Genomic DNA, 18,123 nt, shown 5'->3' on the forward strand with positions numbered 1-18,123 from the left:
GTGTGTATGTGGGATTCCAAACCCCCAAATCCCTTTCTTCACGGAAAGGGGGGTCAGGCACTGGCACAGACTGCCCAGGGCAGTGGTGGAGTCGCCATCCCGGGCTCTGCTTCTCCACCGAGCTCCAGGGTGTGTCTGGGGCCATCCCAGCTCCTGTGAAGCGGACGGACACCGGACAGACACCGGACGGACAGCCGGGTGTCCGGTGCTGCTCTCCCGCCACCCTCGCAGCCTCCGGTGTTGCTGTGTCACTTGTCACAGCTGTTGTCACTGTGACCATTGTGGTTGTAGCAGGAGCTGGCTGTTGGAGGAGCAGCAGCAGCAAGGACTGTGCTGAGCACGAGTGAGGCAGGGGAGAGGCTGGGAGAGCTGGGGGTGCTCACCTGGGCTAGAGAAGGATCCAGGGAGAGCTCAGAGCCCCTGCCAGGGCCTAAAGGGGCTCCAGGAGAGCTGGAGAGGGACTGGGGACAAGGGATGGAGGGACAGGACACAGGGAATGGCTTCTACTGACAGAGGGCAGGGTTAGGAAGGAATTGTTCCCTGGTGCCCAGAGCAGCTGTGGCTGCCCCTGGATCCCTGGCAGTGCCCAAGGCCAGGCTGGAGCACCCTGGGGTAGCGGAAGGTGTTCCTGCCCATGGTGGGTGGTCTTTGGGGATCTTTCCAACCCATGCCAGTCTGTGACTCTGTGATCCCAAGGATGCCATGAACAACCCGTCTGGGGGTGCTGTGGGATGGCAGCAGAACTGGCTGGGCATTGCTGGCACTGCCCTGGCTGCCACCAGCCTGCCAAGCCAGGCCATGCTGCAGCACCTGCACCTCCTCCTGCTGCTCCTGGGTTTGTCCCTCAGTGTGGAGGCCATGGAGAGAGCTCCTCGGGCCAGATGAAAGCCAACCAGCATCCCCCAGCAGCCAGAGCAGGAGCGTGGGAGCAGCCCGTGGGGCACAAACACGTTACAGAACAACGCACAGACCCCAGCTGAGCCAGACTTGCTAATTAAACACTGATTTATGTTTAAGCCAGCATGATACTGCCTGCAGCCTCACCACTGCATTTGCTTATTAACCTGGATTTTGTGCCAGCTCGGTGCGTGCTCACCTCAGTGCCGGCAAACCTGGCACGGGCAGCGAGGAAGATGAGGAGGAGGAGAAAGGCTGCTGGTAGCTGCCGAAAGCAGGATGTGCCTCTCCCACGCTGGAGCTACTTTTTGCAACTCCGGAGGAGCAGGAAACACCGGCCCAGCTTGGCAGGGGCTTTCAGAGCTGCCTCTGGGGTTCAGGAGGGTTCTCAGCAGCCCCTGCGAGCTCAGGCCCCGGGACACCCCAGGGTGCTGGGACAGAGGCACCCACCCGCCCCCCCTGTGCCAGGGCTGTGCCCCCCGAGCCAGGGGCCAGAGAGCGGGGCTGGGCTGGGACACGGCGGGGCAGGAGGGTGTCAGGGGCCAGCCCCGCTCCCAGCCCCCTGTCCTCTTCCAAGCCCCATTGCCAGCCCCCTATCCCGTTCCCGGCCCCACTGCCAGATCCCTATCCTGTTCCAAGCCCATTCCCCGTCCCCTGCTCCGTTCCCAAACCCCTGCTCTTGCACCTGCCCCGTTCCTTGTCCTTCTCCCCGCTCCATTCCCAGCACCTGTCCCATTCCAAACTCCGTTCGCAGCCCCTTGCCTCATTCCCTGCTCTGTTCCCAGTCCCGTGTCCCATTCCCAGTCCCGTTCCCATCCCTCGGTCCCGTTCCCAGTCCCGTTCCCATCCCTCGGTCCCGTTTCCATCCCTCGGTCCCGTTCCCAGTCCCGTTCCCATCCCTCGGTCTCGTTCCCATCCCTCGGTCCCGTTCCCATCCCTCGGTCCCGTTCCCATCCCTCGGTCCCGTTCCCAGCCCTCGGTCCCGTTCCCATCCCTCGGTCCCGTTCCCATCCCTCGGTCCCGTTCCCAGTCCCGTTCCCATCCCTCGGTCCCGTTCCCAGTCCCGTTCCCATCCCTCGGTCCCGTTCCCATCCCTCGGTCCCGTTCCCAGTCCCGTTCCCAGCCCTCGGTCCCGTTCCCAGCCCTCGGTCCCGTTCCCAGCCCTCGGTCCCGTTCCCAGTCCCGTTCCCATCCCTCGGTCCCGTTCCCATCCCTCGGTCCCGTTCCCAGTCCCGTTCCCATCCCTCGGTCCCGTTCCCATCCCTCGGTCCCGTTCCCAGTCCCGTTCCCATCCCTCGGTCCCGTTCCCATCCCTCGGTCCCGTTCCCATCCCTCGGTCCCGTTCCCAGCCCTCGGTCCCGTTCCCAGTCCCGTTCCCAGTCCCGTTCCCATCCCTCGGTCCCGTTCCCAGCCCTCGGTCCCGTTCCCAGTCCCGTTCCCAGCCCTCGGTCCCGTTCCCAGCCCTCGGTCCCGTTCCCATCCCTCGGTCCCGTTCCCAGTCCCGTTCCCATCCCTCGGTCCCGTTCCCATCCCTCGGTCCCGTTCCCAGTCCCGTTCCCATCCCTCGGTCCCGTTCCCATCCCTCGGTCCCGTTCCCAGTCCCGTTCCCAGCCCTCGGTCCCGTTCCCAGCCCTCGGTCCCGTTCCCAGCCCTCGGTCCCGTTCCCAGTCCCGTTCCCATCCCTCGGTCCCGTTCCCATCCCTCGGTCCCGTTCCCAGTCCCGTTCCCGATGGGTCCCACGTCACGTGCAGGCCGCGGGGCGGGGCCTGCACAGGCCCCGCCCCCACTATGGAGGCGGGAACACAGGCCCCGCCCACACGGACCCTCCCGCCCCTCACACGGAGGGGACGGCTCAGATCCCAGCCCCGATCCCAGCCCCGATCCCGATCCCTGATCCCAGCCCCGATCCCGATCCCAGCCCCGTTCCCGCTCCCGATCCCAGCCCCGATCCCGATCCCAGCCCCGGTCCCGATCCCCGCCCCCATCCCGATCCCGATCCCAGCCCCGATCCCGATCCCGATCCCAGCCCCGATCCCGATCCCAGCCCCGATCCCGATCCCAGCCCCGATCCCTGATCCCAGCCCCGATCCCGATCCCAGCCCCGATCCCGATCCCAAGGCCTCGGCCATGTCCCACACCCCGCGGCAAATGACGGCCTCCTCCTCCTCCCAGACCCATCTCCCGCAACCCTCCCGGCGCCAGGCTCAGACCACCACGGACAGGCACAGCGATGTCACGTCTTTAATTTAAAAATAAATAACTATATATACACACACACAAACTCATGTTTAAGCGCTTGGTGCACCCTGAACACCCTCTCCTCCGTCAGAGCCCCACAAGGGAGAATCCCAAGTACCTTTTGGAGGACAGCGAGGCATTTCCACATCAGGAATTCCGGAGAGGATTCTCCTTTTCCCTGTGGAGCACCGAACAAACACAACTCGTCCCGTTTGTCACCGCATGGCTCCCAAGCCACACGCCCTCCCTCACAGCACACAGCGGGACCAGCACCCTGACCCTGGATAGGAACAAAACACTTATTGCTTTTGGGGATGTTTTCACCTCCCTCCTGCATTTCCTAGCTGATTGTGCTTCCCACAGGAGGTCTCCATCGAGTACTCGAGATCTTTGGATGAAAGATACAATCTGATTTCAGTGCAAAACGCTATGGAGGAGTTCAAGCTCCGTGCAGGACATTGTGAGTCCAGGAAGCCGCTGGATTTGGTCTCCCTACCCGTGTCCCTCTACAGTCACACAGGAATGACAGGGAAAATCCCAACCCTGCAACACAGTCCAACCACTTTAATAGATTTCTAATATATTCTACAAGCTATTTAATATATAAAAAGCAATATTATTTTCGCTTTTTGTACACAGTCGTGTGCTCAAAAGTGGGAAATACCAGAATTAAGGCTGCCTGCTCTGCCAGCCACCAGCCTGGAATCATCACCCATTCTTGCCCTTAAACTCCAGCACACCAACCTCCTCAAAATGCCCTTTTCACTGGGCCCCAAAAATTCCTACTCAACTTCCCCATGTTCCAACAAGGTTTCCTACAAATGAGGCATAAAAATGCAATTTAGAGAGTCAGTATGTTGGTTTTTTTCCCCTTTTATGACATCCCACCACAGCACAGTTGCTGTGCCTGGAATGTTCTGCTCCCAGCTGGGATGTTTAAGGCTTGTGTGCAGAAGCACCAGGCCTCAAACCAACCCCTCACTCTTGTGCAGACCCCAAAAAAGGGTTTTTTTTCCAGCTTTCTTTCCTGCCAAACCTCCCAGGGCTGTATGGATGGGACAGGGACATGGAGGGGATGCACTGTGATCCCAACACTCCCAGCTCCATCCAGTGGGACTCCTACACCACTGCACCAGTGCCCAGCACATAGACAGCTTGAGCTTTAAAGGCAGGTTTAACTCTGGTGTTTCCCAAGCTTTTGAGCATTTGCTGCCCAGGTTTCAGCCAAGGCCACCTGTGCATCCTGTGTGACTCGAGTTTCAGGCATGTGGCAACAGCAGAGCTTTGCTCAGGTGTGGCTCACTCCCATTCCCAGGGTCAGAGGGGAGCAGTATGTGAGCCATTGGGCAGGAATTCCCTGGAAGAGCAGCTCATTCCATGCAGGGCACACACCAGACTGCCTCAGGGAGTTCACGGTGCTCAACTGGAGCAACACTGGTCTAACACTGGTCTGCTGCTGACGAGGACAACCCAGCACCACCCTACCCTTCAAGGCCTAGCTGTGTAAAGGAGGATCAAGAAAAACCAGGACATTGCCACATGGATCTTTTTTCTTTACAATATCATGTCTACAGTGAAACATTCATAGCTGCTCAACAGAGTAAAAATATGCTACATGAGAACTGTACCGGAAAAAGCAGGGCCCTGGAAGAGCAGATCAAAACCAAAATGGAATAGCCAGCTTTAAGATATGCCACTGCAAACAGACGAGGGAATGACCACAGCTCTGCCTTCCCAACAGTCTGGCAGACACTGGAATCTGTGCAATTCCCAGGCTCCCGTGCTGGTGTCAGGATGGGCACAGCCCTCCCTTGGAGCAGCACATGATCCCTGGGACAGCAGAAGAGCTGTGCTCAGGGGCTCAGCATCCTCGTGCACTGGAAGTAGCCCAGCTCTGTGGCACAGCCTGAAGGGACAGGGGGAGGTGGCCTGCACGGCGCTGTCCGGGGATGCAGGGAGCTGCAGGTCCGTAGGGAACACGGGAAGCCGAGAGGAGCCTGCTCTCCTGGGAAGCACACACAGCCTGGATGGCAGACACACCACCCATGCAGACGGGGTTCAAACGCAGAGCGTGTCCTGGGGAATGAATTTACAAAGTGCCACTGGTCCTTGGAACCAAATCTAATGTACAGAATATATTACAGCAAACAGCAGCGCTGCAGCTCCTGCTGCCCCCTCTCTGCACCGCCTGCAGAGGGACTCCAATATCCAGACTCTTTACAACAGACTCCTTCCCTTTTCACACGAAGGAAAATAAAAACAAAAGTTAAAACAGCAATAAATAAAAGTATGGGACGTGTGCATCCTGGTCAAACCCCTTTGTGCATCCCAATCAGACTGGAGAGCTTCTCACAGTGCTCAAGTTTCAGGGACTCTGCTTTCTGTTTTAACCGCTCATCTCTGTAGAGCTTGGCCAAATTTGACAAATCAGACTCTGAAAGATGAAAAAAAAAAAAAAGATGTATTAGGATGAAGCCCTGAGCTCCTTTAAAGAACTGTTTCTAAGTGCTTTGTTATCCTTGTGGCACTTGTAAATTTTAATTTTGGTGGGTATTGAGCCAGGGAGGTGAACAGCTACCCAAGGGACTCGTCTGAAAGGCCTCCCTGCCCTTTCATTAACAATCTCAAATGTACATTGCATTTTGTTCCCCTTCTTCTCAAAAGCCACATAAAACAGAAATAATCCCATTGTTTAAATTATTTCCTCCTAGTAATTCAGAGAAGTTTCTTTTGCTGATTAGCTGAGGAAGTCTTAATATAGGTTTCTCCCTGCAGAGTAATTTGGCTGCAGGATTAGATGCACTGAGGAGAACAGCAGTAATTTACTTCTGAAAAGGTCAACATCTCCATAAGCACAGGCTACCTGATGACACTCAATTTTTCAAAGAGCTTTTATACACCTTACAAGCCCCTCATTTTACAAAATTATTCAGAGTGGAAAGAACTTCAATAGATCCTTTCATGCCTTACGTCCTCTGTCCCTGTCCCACTGAAATTTAAAGCTATTTAACCCTCCTCCCACTCACTGAAAACTTCACAAACTGACAGGCAGGAACAGTTCATTTTAGAGCAAGAACCCATTTACAGGTTTATAACCAAAATGCCACTCAAGCAGTGCTGGGCACAGCCTTGTCAAGCCTCCAGCAAAAGCCAGGCTCAGGTAATTGTCCCTGAGCCCAGAGTCCCTGGAGTTGTGCAGTGGAGAATCTCAGTTTACACTTATTCAATTGGGGAAAATTATTCCCTGCACTTTTGACAGCATTCCATCACATTTGCTCCTTGTGGGTTTCAATCTTTGCAGAGTAGTTCCTTTGAAGCCTTTTCTTCAAGGAGGTTCTGAATTCCAACTATATTTACATTGGATATACAGAGCAAATTCCTCCCTGGGAGGTGCTGAGGCCCTGGCACAGGGTGCCCAGAGCAGCTGAGAGCAGCTGAGGCTGCCCCTGGATCCCTGGAAGTGTCCAAGGCCAGGCTGGATGGGGTTTGGAGCATCCTGGGACAGTGGAAGGTGTCCCTGCCATGGCAGGGGGTGGAACTGGATGAGCTTTAAGGCCCTTTCCAACGCAAACCATTCCATGATCCATGATCCTGTGTTATCCTGATTCGGTTTTCAGTTGCCTCTTTGTGACCCTGAGCTCTCTGCAGCCTCACTTTACAACTGAGCCATCCCAGCTGAACCATCTCCTGTAAAACCTGGGATGTGCTTTTTGAACTTAACTGTGCCACAGATGTCAGGAGACCCAAACCCACAGCACACCCAACTTGGACACACTGCTCTGCTGAGGAGTCTGGTGCAGCACTATAAAACTGGCTGAACAATGTACAACCAATCCATTATTTTAAAGCTTTTCCTTAAGGCTATTGGACACCAGGTAACGCTTTTCAAGTGTTAAAATCAAGGACTTTAAAACCTAAACTGTTCCTGAACTACTCATCCCTGTCTGTTTTGCTGGTGCTCAAGGGAAACGTGCCCTCAGTAAACACAACAAATGTTCTATAAATAGACATTCAACTGATGAAAAACTCCTCACACCAAATCCAACACTTCAGCAAGGATTAAAGGACCAACACTGTGCAGCAACAGCTGACTAAGAACTGCCTCAGCATCTGCAGAACTTTTCCCCAGCACTCCATCCTGTATTCAGAGTTTATTTTTACAAACATGACTGTCCTAAGGTCAGCCCAGTCTCAGCTATGGCCTGGATGGGAAGCACTCTGAAAATGGGGAGTTTTTAATGACAGCAGTGGTCTCAGGCTGTGCTAACTGTGGCTGTTGTAAATGTATTTGCAGCTGCTGACTAACACAACCCCTGAGTGTACAAAGCTCTGGAGGAGCTTGGCAGGCACTTGGCATTCCAGGCTGGATCATCTCCCCTCTCTGACTCCTGGGCTCTCTCGGACTCACAAACCCTGTCCCCTTGTTGGGGCTGGGCTCTCCTCTGCTCCAGCTCTCTGTGAAAACTTTCAGTTGCACAAGGTCAAAGGAATTTTTCTGTAAGAAATAAAATCTCCCCTTTAACAAGCCTACATTTACGAGTATGAACATCCACATTATCCCTGGAAGCTGCTCCTGCCAGCCACAAATACTCAAAAGTTCACAAATCAAACACACCAAAAACTTAAGGACTTTTATGGTCTTATCATATATGTTCTTTCCCTTTTTAACTTCAGAGCCTACATCTTTTAATTTCTCTTTAGAAGCAGGATTGGTAACTTTCATGTGAAATAAGCCAGAACAAGCCTTCTCATCAAATACCTGTAAAGAGCCTGGAGTCACAACACTATTGTTACTTCTCCTTTAGGTTTAAATGAGTCTTCTTTAGATAAATTGGTAAAGAAACTGAAAACAAGTGCAGAGGCACTTTTTAGCAGTGTGCTGACTGCTCTGCACAGAGCAATTTAAAACCCCCACCAGTGTGTGAAAGCAGAACATTCACACAGACACAACTTGTTCCAGCTTCCTTTACACACAGCACTACTCGCTGTTGACTCATTTGAAGGTGATGAGTTCTTAATGTGAATAAAATCAGTGAATAAAACCAGTCACAACATCCCAGCTTAAGTTATTCCTTGTGATTTGATTTCTTATTTCTTACCATTCTGCAAGCAGCAGGAATTTGCTGTCTCTTCAATGAACCAGATTAGTAGCAATTAACAAGCAATAAAATATAGGGTTAACATGCCTTTTATTTGTGCCACTGATCCACTCTGGGCTGAGTGAGAATAATGATTTTGAACGCTCACATCTGTGTTCTCCCTTTCTGCATTCAATTCTTGTTTTTGAAAGACTTGAAAATGGTGAAAAACATGATCTCCAACTCAGCTAAAGATAGAAAATGCAAATAACACCCAAACCACGGAAGCACGCCCTGAAAACTGACACCAGGAACACAGCCCACTGCAAGGGAGCCAAGAGCACCTGGACATGCTCTGGACTCTCCTGGATAAATTATAAGGAAAAAGTTACAGAAACTTCTTGTGGAGCCAGTCAAAGCAAAACTGATTCTGCTCCAGCAAAGGAAACATGGAAGAGGTGATGTTTCAAGATCTTTTCCAGCCTAGCAATCTGTCAGGGCTAGATAAATGTGGTGGGTTGTATGTTTAAAACATCACTAAGGGTTATTCAAGCATAAAACCTGAGCGGAAAAAGTGTCTGAAATGGTGAAGTCTACTTTCCACTCATCTCAGAATCACCTAAAATGGATTTTGACAGATCTCAAGAATAGCAAATTCAGTGTTAAGAGCAGATGTGAGACACCTTAAACCAGTGCAAGACTGAGATGTTACAAGGATTGTAAACTGAGGCTAAAAACAGCAGAGCTTTGTGAAGCACAACCACCCCCCAGCCCCTGAAACACTCTTGGGACAGAAATAACTTACTTTGCTGTTTCTCCTTCCAGCAGCTGGTCTGAATATAGTCTATGTAATCTTTCTCAACTGTTTTCTCAAGCTCTTGAAGTTCTGCTCCTTGATAGTTCTTTTCAAAGTTTTTATCAACATAATAAGGCACCTGCAAGTTCTCTGTTTCTCTGCTGACAACGTGGCCTATGGACCTGTGGGAGCAGCAGGGAGATATCAGATGTTTCAGCAGTTCAAACCTTAAGAAATCAAGAGTTATTTCTCCATATTAGCATTTCCAGAGGAAAATATTTACAGCAGTTTTTACAGCTCATTTCTGTAGGATTATGGCTCCCTCAACCATCCAGTCAGGAAATTACAGTTTCAGGGACAGCAAACTGCAGTACAAACAGAATCCACCCTCTTGCTGCAACCATAGGAAAATATCCCAGAGTTTATAAAAACTTAGGGCACAATGCAGTTGGATCTGGATTTTCCCATTTTTTGGATTCTTTAATGGAATCTAGGGGAGATTCTAGTTATACTTTTCTTCAGGGTTTTATAATCATCAGTAAGCAGAGTGAGGCATGGAACAGGCTGGCAAATACCCAAGGAAGAATCAGCCCCTCTGACACAGTGACTGGGTTAAACTGCAGTCCTGGAGTGAATTTCCTTGTTTGAGCAAAGGTATCCAAGGCCTCTGCTTGAGGCCACAGAGAGAGGCAGGCAGCCAAAACACAAAGGTTATACTCTACTCACAGGAGTCCTGTTTATCCCTTTTTCCTGGACTCCTCTTCTCCTTCCCTGTGTCTCAGAGGTGTTTCCAATTTTTTTAATTTTTAGGCTGTTTTAAGGCTATGATTTAGCTGAACAGCCTAACTGAACCAGGCTCAGGCCTATCTCCCATCACCAGCAGAAGGGGAGGTAGTGAAGAAAAGTAGCTCAGCTGCTGTGGGGGCAGCGTGGGAGGTTTCACATGGAACTGGCAGATAGCAAAAACACTCTCTTGAAAAAAAAACAAACCTAAAAACATCCACCCTCCTGATCTTTTCTGAGGGCCTCACACTGACATTGTGTGGTAAAACAATGAGGGTGTTGGGCTGCTGTGACAGAGGAGAGGAGGGGAAAGCTGGACCTGAGCAGTTTTCCTCCTAGAAGGGAACAAGGGGACAGTTTGGAGCACTCTGCTGGTTGTTCCAAACCTGCCAATCCCACTCCTCTCTCAGTAAGGGCCAGCCCAGCTCAGCTCTTTCCCTCCTCTAGCCCAGGAAGCTGAGAGCAGCACATGGGTTTTCCTCTGGCCCAGTACAGCAGCTCTGGTGGGGTCCTTCTGCTCCCAGAGCCCACCAGCCCCCAGGGCCCTTCTTCTCTAGAGAGGTTCAATCAGGGCATTTCAAGGCTTTAATGATTTGTTGAGCTTCCAGTGGAATTCATGCTCCAGAAAAGATTTGGATTTATACTGCAAACCACAGGTTTCATTTTTTAGCTGCTTTCCAGAGGAACCTCAGGGGTTGGTCCACAGATTCTGGCGGTTGGTCAGATCAGAGGCTGATCTACATCCACACTCCCCATCCTGTATCACTGTACAAAACCATTCCACACCAGTTGAGGAAGGTTTCTGACCCTCTCAGTTCAGCACCCTGTGCACTAAAGCTCCCCACAGGTAACTTCACAGTGCTCAGAACTCACCAGTGCAGGCTGTTGCTATTTCCTCATTTACAAACTGGTAACATTTTCTATAAAGAGCAAAACATTAACGTGCATTTTTCTATCAAACCCAACTTCCATCTGCCTCCATACAGCAAGCAGCAACAGCAGCAAAATGTGGTTTTAAAGGACTTACGATTTGTAGAATAAGCTGTAGGGTGGGTTGGTGGCCATCAGCTGGGTTATAACTGACACTATTATGATGATGAAAACTGGCATCAGCTGGATAAATGCAGAGTATGAATTCTGAAAAGTACAAGGATTAGCAGTCAAGAAAATACAGAGATGGTAAAAGGCATCTGTTCACAGAAGCCAGGCTATCAATCACAGATCTACAACGTGTTACATGTAAACTTTGAGGAAAAATGAGAAAGTACTTTGGGATTTTGAGAGGCATGACACTGTAATTTCTAAACAATCTTTATTAATAATATCAGAACACTCTTGAACACCATTTTCTTTCCATTATCTTTTACTCTGCCCCTTCCTTCACTGTGCCCACAGCACTATTGTACCTGTCAGTGTCCAATCCAGCCCACAGGAACACCCTGCAATTCCCGTGTGCCTGTGGCTTTCCTGTACCCTCTGAATTTGCTCTCCATTGTAAAGATCTCAGCCTCTGCTCAAGCAGTAAAGGGTTAAGAGCTCCCATGAAGTGTAACTTCAGACAGGATGCAAGCACTGGGGCTTTTGTTTGGATTAATTTAACAGAACAAAAGAGTGGAAACACTATCAAAGAGAAAACACTGATCTTTCCTTCTGCTCTTCCATTTCTTTCCAAACTGACTTCTAAAGTGCCTTTTCTTACGCAGAGGAAAATATCATATGCAGCTATGTAGGCTTTGCCCTCTGCCCTGGGACAGCAACAAGGATTCCTGAGGCAGTAGTAGGTGGGATTCACAGATCTCAGGATCAGAAACTGGAAAATTCCTCCCAGCCCATCGAGCCCCAGCTGTGTCAGTGCCACCTCCAGCCCTTCCTGGGACACCTCCAGGGATGGGGATCCAAACCTCCCTGGGCAGTTCCAATCCCTGAGCTCCCTTTCCATGGGGAAATTCCTGCTGCTGTCCACCCTGAGCCTCCCCTGGCCCAGCCTGAGGCCGTTCCCTCTCCTCCTGTCCCTGTTCCCTGGCAGCAGAGCCCGACCCCCCCCGGCTGTCCCCTCCTGCCAGGGACTTGTGCAGAGCCAGAAGGGTCCCCTGAGCCTCCACTTCTCCAGGCTGAGCCCCTTTCCAGCTCCCTCAGGAATTCTCCAGACCTCTCCCAGCTCTGTTCCCTTCCCTGGCCATGCTCCAGCCCCTTGGGGGGGGGGGGGGGGGGGGTTCACTTTCCTGAAGTGAGGGGCTGGATTCATTTCCCCACCTTAGCTGTCTATCAGCTGTACCAGTTTTTTTTTTCTGAGCCTGAGACTCACAAGGAAAATCTCATCTTCCTCGGAGAATGATCCCTGGAGGTTAACAGACTGTCTCCAGAGGAAGATCTTGCTAAGGCAGGTGGCAGGTGTGTATGTGCACTGACAACAAAGGACACCTTGTGCCTCAGCTGGCAGAAATGTGTCCTAAGCCCATCCTGTCCCCAGCTGGAAAAGGCCTGTGCAGCCCCTGGGTGCTCATTAATTGAAGGATTAAATACACCTTGAGGACAAGGCACTGCTTCCACATCCATCACCAGTTCCCATTTGGACTAATTACTGTTGCATTACCAAGCACTGGAGCTTGCAAAAAGCAAGAAGCAGCAAAACCCTCAGTAACAGAAACTGGAGGGCCTGAGATGCTATAAATAAAAGGATTTTTACAGCAGTGATTAATAAAAGCCAATCCAATGACAAAGAAAACACCCACTGTGGCTGCAGCCCTTGAGGATAAACACTGAGCACTCAAGCATGGGAGGCTTTGGCCTGGCTTTGGAAGAGGATCCCTTGCCCTGCTGAGATGTTAAAATATTTAAGCTGAGGAGATCTCTCCTCCTGACCTGTGGCCTGTGCTCCTCCTCCTCTGGCTCCTGTGTCCACGCCCTCTCGGCCCGGTGCCTCCGTGGGTAATAGTGAGCATCTCTGCCTACATTGGAGAACATGTGGATATTCCCTGCAAAAGAAACCAGGACAGACTCATGTTTCACCCAGCTGCTGGTACTCACCTGCACTCCTCAGTTCCTACTGAATCATCCAGGTTTATACTCCACAGCCTGAATTACAGCTGGGAGATCACAGAGTAAAAAGCACAAACCACCTCAGAATTAAACACCACCACGACGTTATTCCAAAAAGCCTACCAGAGAAATTGTAGTGTGCTCCAATCCATCTTAATTTAAATCAAGCTGCAGAAACATGTTCTGATTTTTATGATTGTATCTCATATTTTAATGCTGTTCTTGTCACACTCACTTGCAAGGCTGTGGCAGGAAAATGAATTTGCTTCACCAGGCTCGGGCTGTGAATTATGGTCTCCCATAATTACTGAATGCGGTCTTCTACCCTCATTTCCAATTCCTCTGCCTTCAAGCCATTAATAGTTTCACTTAATTATTTTATAATAAAGAAAGAGTTTTTAAAAAGAGTAAAAAAAGAACAATTCAGGATTTTCTTTCCTGCACACAGAATGCAGTTGATTTATTTTCAAAAAATCTAAAATGAAGGAAGAATTGCATTTGCTGCTTCAATTTGAAGCTCAGGATCTGATTTTATCACCATATGAATATCTTAATAATAGCTGTGCTTTCCTCTTTTGAAATTCAGAATGTCTTTGTGTTAGAGAATTGAAGTCTGTGGCTTATCATCACAACAGAAATGCAAAACTATTTTTAAGCCCTGGGAAAGATGTCACATTATTTTATACTCTTATCCTGTCCTTTTTTTTTTTTTTGAGTTTCCCAAAGAATTCTGCAAGAAACCTGGGCAAAGGTGACCTCTGCTGTTGTGTCAAAACCTCTGTTCCACTGCTTGTTCAAAGATTTTCCAAGCTCTAGGTATGTGTGCAGTCAGAGCTCCAACAGTGAGCCAAGCCAGGCTGGCTCCAAGGAGGAGTTTCTTTTGGGGAAAAAAAGAAAGTTTATTTCTACCCTTCAACATTGCTCAGATAGGATTTTATCAAGCTGTGAAAAGAAGCAGCCAGTGTGGGCAAAGAAGAATGGCTCTTATAGGGGTGCCCAGAAAAAAGTTTTCCCAAATTTTAAGTTTCTCCAAGAATTCCTGACAGCAGTTTCTTTTGTTCCATGTGCATTTATTTTTTATGAGAAGAACTTGTAGCCTCTCTTCATTACAACTGCAACACTCTGCCACGTGGAGTCTCCTTTGAGTTTAATCACATTTAACATTTTAAATTTAACTATTTTTCCATGGAATATCCATAGAGGAAAACTGCTCAGTTAAAGCAAAGCCATAAACCTGCCCTCAAAAACCCAGTGAGGAAACTCTTGTTTACTACCAACATCCGCTACAACAAAATTGTATTTTTGTTTTCTTTTTGCTGCTTTGCTAAAAATTCCCATTTTCTCCTTCATGCCAGTCTCCCTGATAAACCTGCCTTGCCCAGTAGCCAAACTCCTCCCACAGCTCCTCAATTTCCTGTCCTCAACTCCAAGAATCCCTGTTCCCCACAGGCCCATGCCATGAGGGTGATACCCCACAAAGGGCACATCCAGGTGCAATTCCTTGCACAGGCAGAGATGGAAAGCTTGCATACTCCAGTTGGAATTACACCATGCTGGGGTTGGCTTTGCATATCCACTGGTGCAAGTCTGGGATCTGAGGTTCCCTTAGCTGCAAGATTCACCACTCACAGCAAGGTTCAGGCAGGACTAGTCTGGGTGTCTTCAGGCTGTAGTAACTGGTGTGTACCTCACTTCTTGTGACACCTTGGAGGTGAAAAGTTCCCAGGAGTGCTAAAGCAATTCCTCAGATGCTGCCAGGAAGGCCCTTGAAGTCCTCACACCTTTCAGATTTCCTTTTAATCCACCGATCTTGCAGGATCTGTTTTTCCTACAAATCCAAGCGCCAAGGCTGGGCTGAGACATGCACAGAGCTACTCCAGGTGCAGCTCCACTGCTGTGTCCCTGATCCTGCACATCCCTGGATCCTGGCTCCTCTCCTGGCAGGCAGCACTTGCTGAGCTCCCAGGCTGTCATTTCACTACAGCACAGGCTCCTGCGAGGCACAGGAGCTCCTGCTTCCCCTGAGATGACAGCTCCAGGAGCTGGGCCATCCTGGCCTGGAATGCTGTCAGGTGCCTCAAGTACAACCAGTCATGGAATTGTTCATGCTGGAAAAGACCTCTGAGGTCACTGAGTCCAGCCATCACCAAAATGATCCGTTTGATGATCCATTCCCATTCACACCCTATTTTACCTTCCATACTATTACTGGCTTCAGATGATGGAGGGAATGAAAGAAAGGCAGAAATCAAATGTGAAAAGGTTTCTGCTCTTCTCAGATGTATCACCAACTCCCTGGGCAGTCCCAAGGGAAGCTGAACTTCCTCATGATCCACAGAATCACAGAGTTTGCTGAGCTGGAAGGGACTCCCAGGGATCACCCAGCTCCTGTCCCTGCCCAGATCCCCCAGAAATACCCCCTGGGCATCCCTGACAGCGCTGTCCAAACACTCCTGGAGCTCCAGCAGCCTCGGGGCTGTGCCCATTCCCTGGGGAGCCTGGGCAGTGCCAGCACCCTCTGGGGGAAGGAACTTCTCCCAAAACTGAGCCTGCCCTCGCCCAGCTCCAGCTGTTCCCTCAGGGTTGGTCAGTCCACTGCCCTTTGAAACCACTCAGACAGGTACTGACCTGTAGGGAAGTGCCCACCAAAAAACACATTGAATATTTCTTCTGGTGTGATATCTGCTTCGAATTCTGTGTAGTAACTGTAGTGCCTGGCCTGGCCAGCGCTGGCGTGCTCGTGGTCACTCCCGAGTTCATCGTAGCGGAGCCGTTTCTCAGGGTTGCTCAGAACTGCAAAAGCATTGCCTATTGCTGGAGAGGGAATTAAAACCAGTGTTATATTCCCAGAGCTCACACCCTTCTAAGTGGAGCAGCAAAAAAAGCCCAAAGAAGCCCAGGGAATTTGTGCTTGACCAAAGACTGAGCTACTTTTACAAAAGGCATGTAACAGCTGTGGCATTACCTGTGATGGAAACCACTTCCTGCTGTCACTGATGTTGGGGGAAAGACAAAAGTGTCCAAGTATACAGAGAGACTTGAAATATTTCTAAAACTGACATGAGAGTTCAGCCAAGAAACTGGGTGAGAATAGAGCATTTTATCAGCTCAAGCCAAATGCAAGTTTGGTCTGAGTGCACCTCTATATCCCACATACAATTAATACAAAGTTAATAACTGCAGGGAAGTTATTTAATTAAAATAATAGTTATTTAATTAAATATTATTATTAATTATTATTATTATTATTAATTAAATTATATTATAATTATTATTAATAGTTATTTAATTAAAATGCACAGGGCCATCCCAGGTTTTTCCTGCTGGCAGAGATGCTCCTGAAGCTGTGTGGCACATCTATTTCACACCTCACATCCAACCACTCAGAAGTGTTTGGCTCATCTTCTTCTTTGATCTTTGACAGAACAAGTTCACAGAGAAATACAACCCAAACACAAATGAATAAAGAGCAGCCCTCCAGAAGCTCCTTGTTTTAACAGACTGTGAATGAATCACTTGCTTTCCTCGTGCTGGGCTGCATGGAAAGGGGAAATATGTATGAGTTTAGACAGTAACACTGCAGCATAACTGAGAACTCCAGACACAGCACACTGGATTCCACTTCATACTCCCATACATAATGATAAAAAATAAAATTTTATTCATGACAAGGAGCAGTTATTGATGACAAACACCCAACCCTCCTGCATGGGCAGTGTCAGTTCCAAGTTCTGAACCTTCTTCAGTACCACAGAATCCCAGAACGGTTTGGGTTGGAAGGAACTATGAACATCACCTCATTCCAATCCCCTGCCATCACCAGGGACAGCTCCCACTTGACGAGGCTGCTCCAAGCCCCATCCAAGTTGTCCTTGGACATTCCCAGGGATTCAAGGGCAGCTTCTCTGGGCACCCTATTCCAGGGCCTCTCCACCCTCACAGGGAACAATTTCTTCCTAATATCCAATCTGTCCCTGCCCTCTGCCGGGGTAGAGGCCATTCCCTGTGTCCTGTCTCTCCAGCTCTTCAGGAGTACCTGGGAATGAGACCTGGGATGCACTTCCCATCGTTTCTAAGGGAGACGGGTATTTTGCAGACAGAAATGCAAACCCTGCCGAGCCGCAGCAGGGCTCTGTGAGGACGCTGCTGTGTCCGGAACCCCGGCCGGCTCCGTGGGCGCCTCTGCCCCTCACGGTGTCCCCCGGGCCCCCTCACCTTTGAAGGCCTCGGTGGCTCCGGGCGCTCGGTTCTTGTCGGGGTGGAACTTGAGGGCCAGCTTGCGGTACGCCCGCTTCAGCTCCTCCTCGCCGGCGTCCCGGCTCACCCCCAGGATCTCGTAATAATCCCGGCACCGCTTGATCCTGAGGGCGCACACGGGGTTAGCCCGGGCCGCCCCGGGCCCGCTCCCCGCCCTTCCCGGGGCTCCACCCCCCGCCTCCCCGCCGCCCCCCGCGCTCCCGCGGGCCCCCCGTTGCCGCTCACCGCCGCACCCCGTCCAGCTGCTCGGCCGTGTAGGTCATGTCGGCCCCTCGCCCCTCGCTCAGCGCCCGCCGCCCCGCGCCGCCATCTTGTGCGCGGGGGCTGCTGGGAGCGGCGCTGGAGGAGCCGTGACGTCACGGAGAAGGGCGGTGACGTCATGAGAGGTTCTGAGGGGAGCGGGAGGTCGTGGGGTCATGGAGTTGTGGAATGTCATGGAATCGTGGAGTGTCCCGAGCAGGAAAAGATCCGCCAGGATCACCCCGTCCAGCTCCTGGCCCTGCCCAGACCCCCCAGCAATCCCCCTGTGCATCCCTGTCCAAACGCTCCTGGAGCTCCGGCAGCCCCGGGGCCGTGCCCATTCCCTGGGGAGCCTCTGGGGGAAGAACCTTTCCCTGCTCTCCATCCCAAACCTCCCCCTGCAGCCGCTCCCTCCTTCCCTGAGCTCTGCCCTCAGCTCCTCTGCTGCAGCTGAACCAGCCCAGTGCCCTCAGCCGCTCCTCGGGTGGTCCCTGCAGACCCTTCCCCAGCCCCGGCTCCCTCCTCTGGGCTCTGCAGCAGTGCCCGTCCCCTGTGCTGGCACTGCTGGGGCCCCTCGAGGGCTGTTCCTGTTCTGGCCCCACGCCACAAGACATTTCCCGGTTGCCTTCATCACTGCTAATGCTCTTGGTGCTTTCCCCTCATTCCACCTGCCAGGGACACCTCCCACCATCCCAGGCTGCTCCAAGCCCTGTCCAGCCTGGCCTTGGGCACTGCCAGGGATCCAGGGATTCTCTGAGCTTCTCTGAGCACCCTGTGCCAGGGCCTCCCACCCTC

At 51.0% G+C, this 18,123-nt stretch overlaps 1 protein-coding gene across 1 annotated transcript; it reads right to left on the bottom strand.

Moving 5' to 3' along the window:
- Window positions 1-3,124: 3,124 nt before the first annotated feature.
- DNAJC18 (DnaJ heat shock protein family (Hsp40) member C18) lies at window positions 3,125-17,416 on the bottom strand. Its single transcript, XM_005532662.3, has 7 exons — window positions 17,314-17,416; window positions 17,047-17,192; window positions 15,460-15,645; window positions 12,655-12,767; window positions 10,820-10,929; window positions 9,019-9,191; window positions 3,125-5,569 (listed from the first exon to the last, which is right to left on the bottom strand). The coding sequence occupies exons 1-7, from the start codon at window positions 17,349-17,351 to the stop codon at window positions 5,445-5,447; spliced, it is 891 nt and encodes a 296-aa protein (XP_005532719.1). The 5' UTR covers window positions 17,352-17,416; the 3' UTR covers window positions 3,125-5,444.
- Window positions 17,417-18,123: the final 707 nt, after the last annotated feature.

This window comes from Pseudopodoces humilis, chromosome 17 (assembly GCF_049639895.1).
Source record: "Pseudopodoces humilis isolate 2021_Gansu_Grassland_sample_001 chromosome 17, ASM4963989v1, whole genome shotgun sequence".
Classification (NCBI taxonomy): Eukaryota; Metazoa; Chordata; class Aves; order Passeriformes; family Paridae; genus Pseudopodoces; species Pseudopodoces humilis.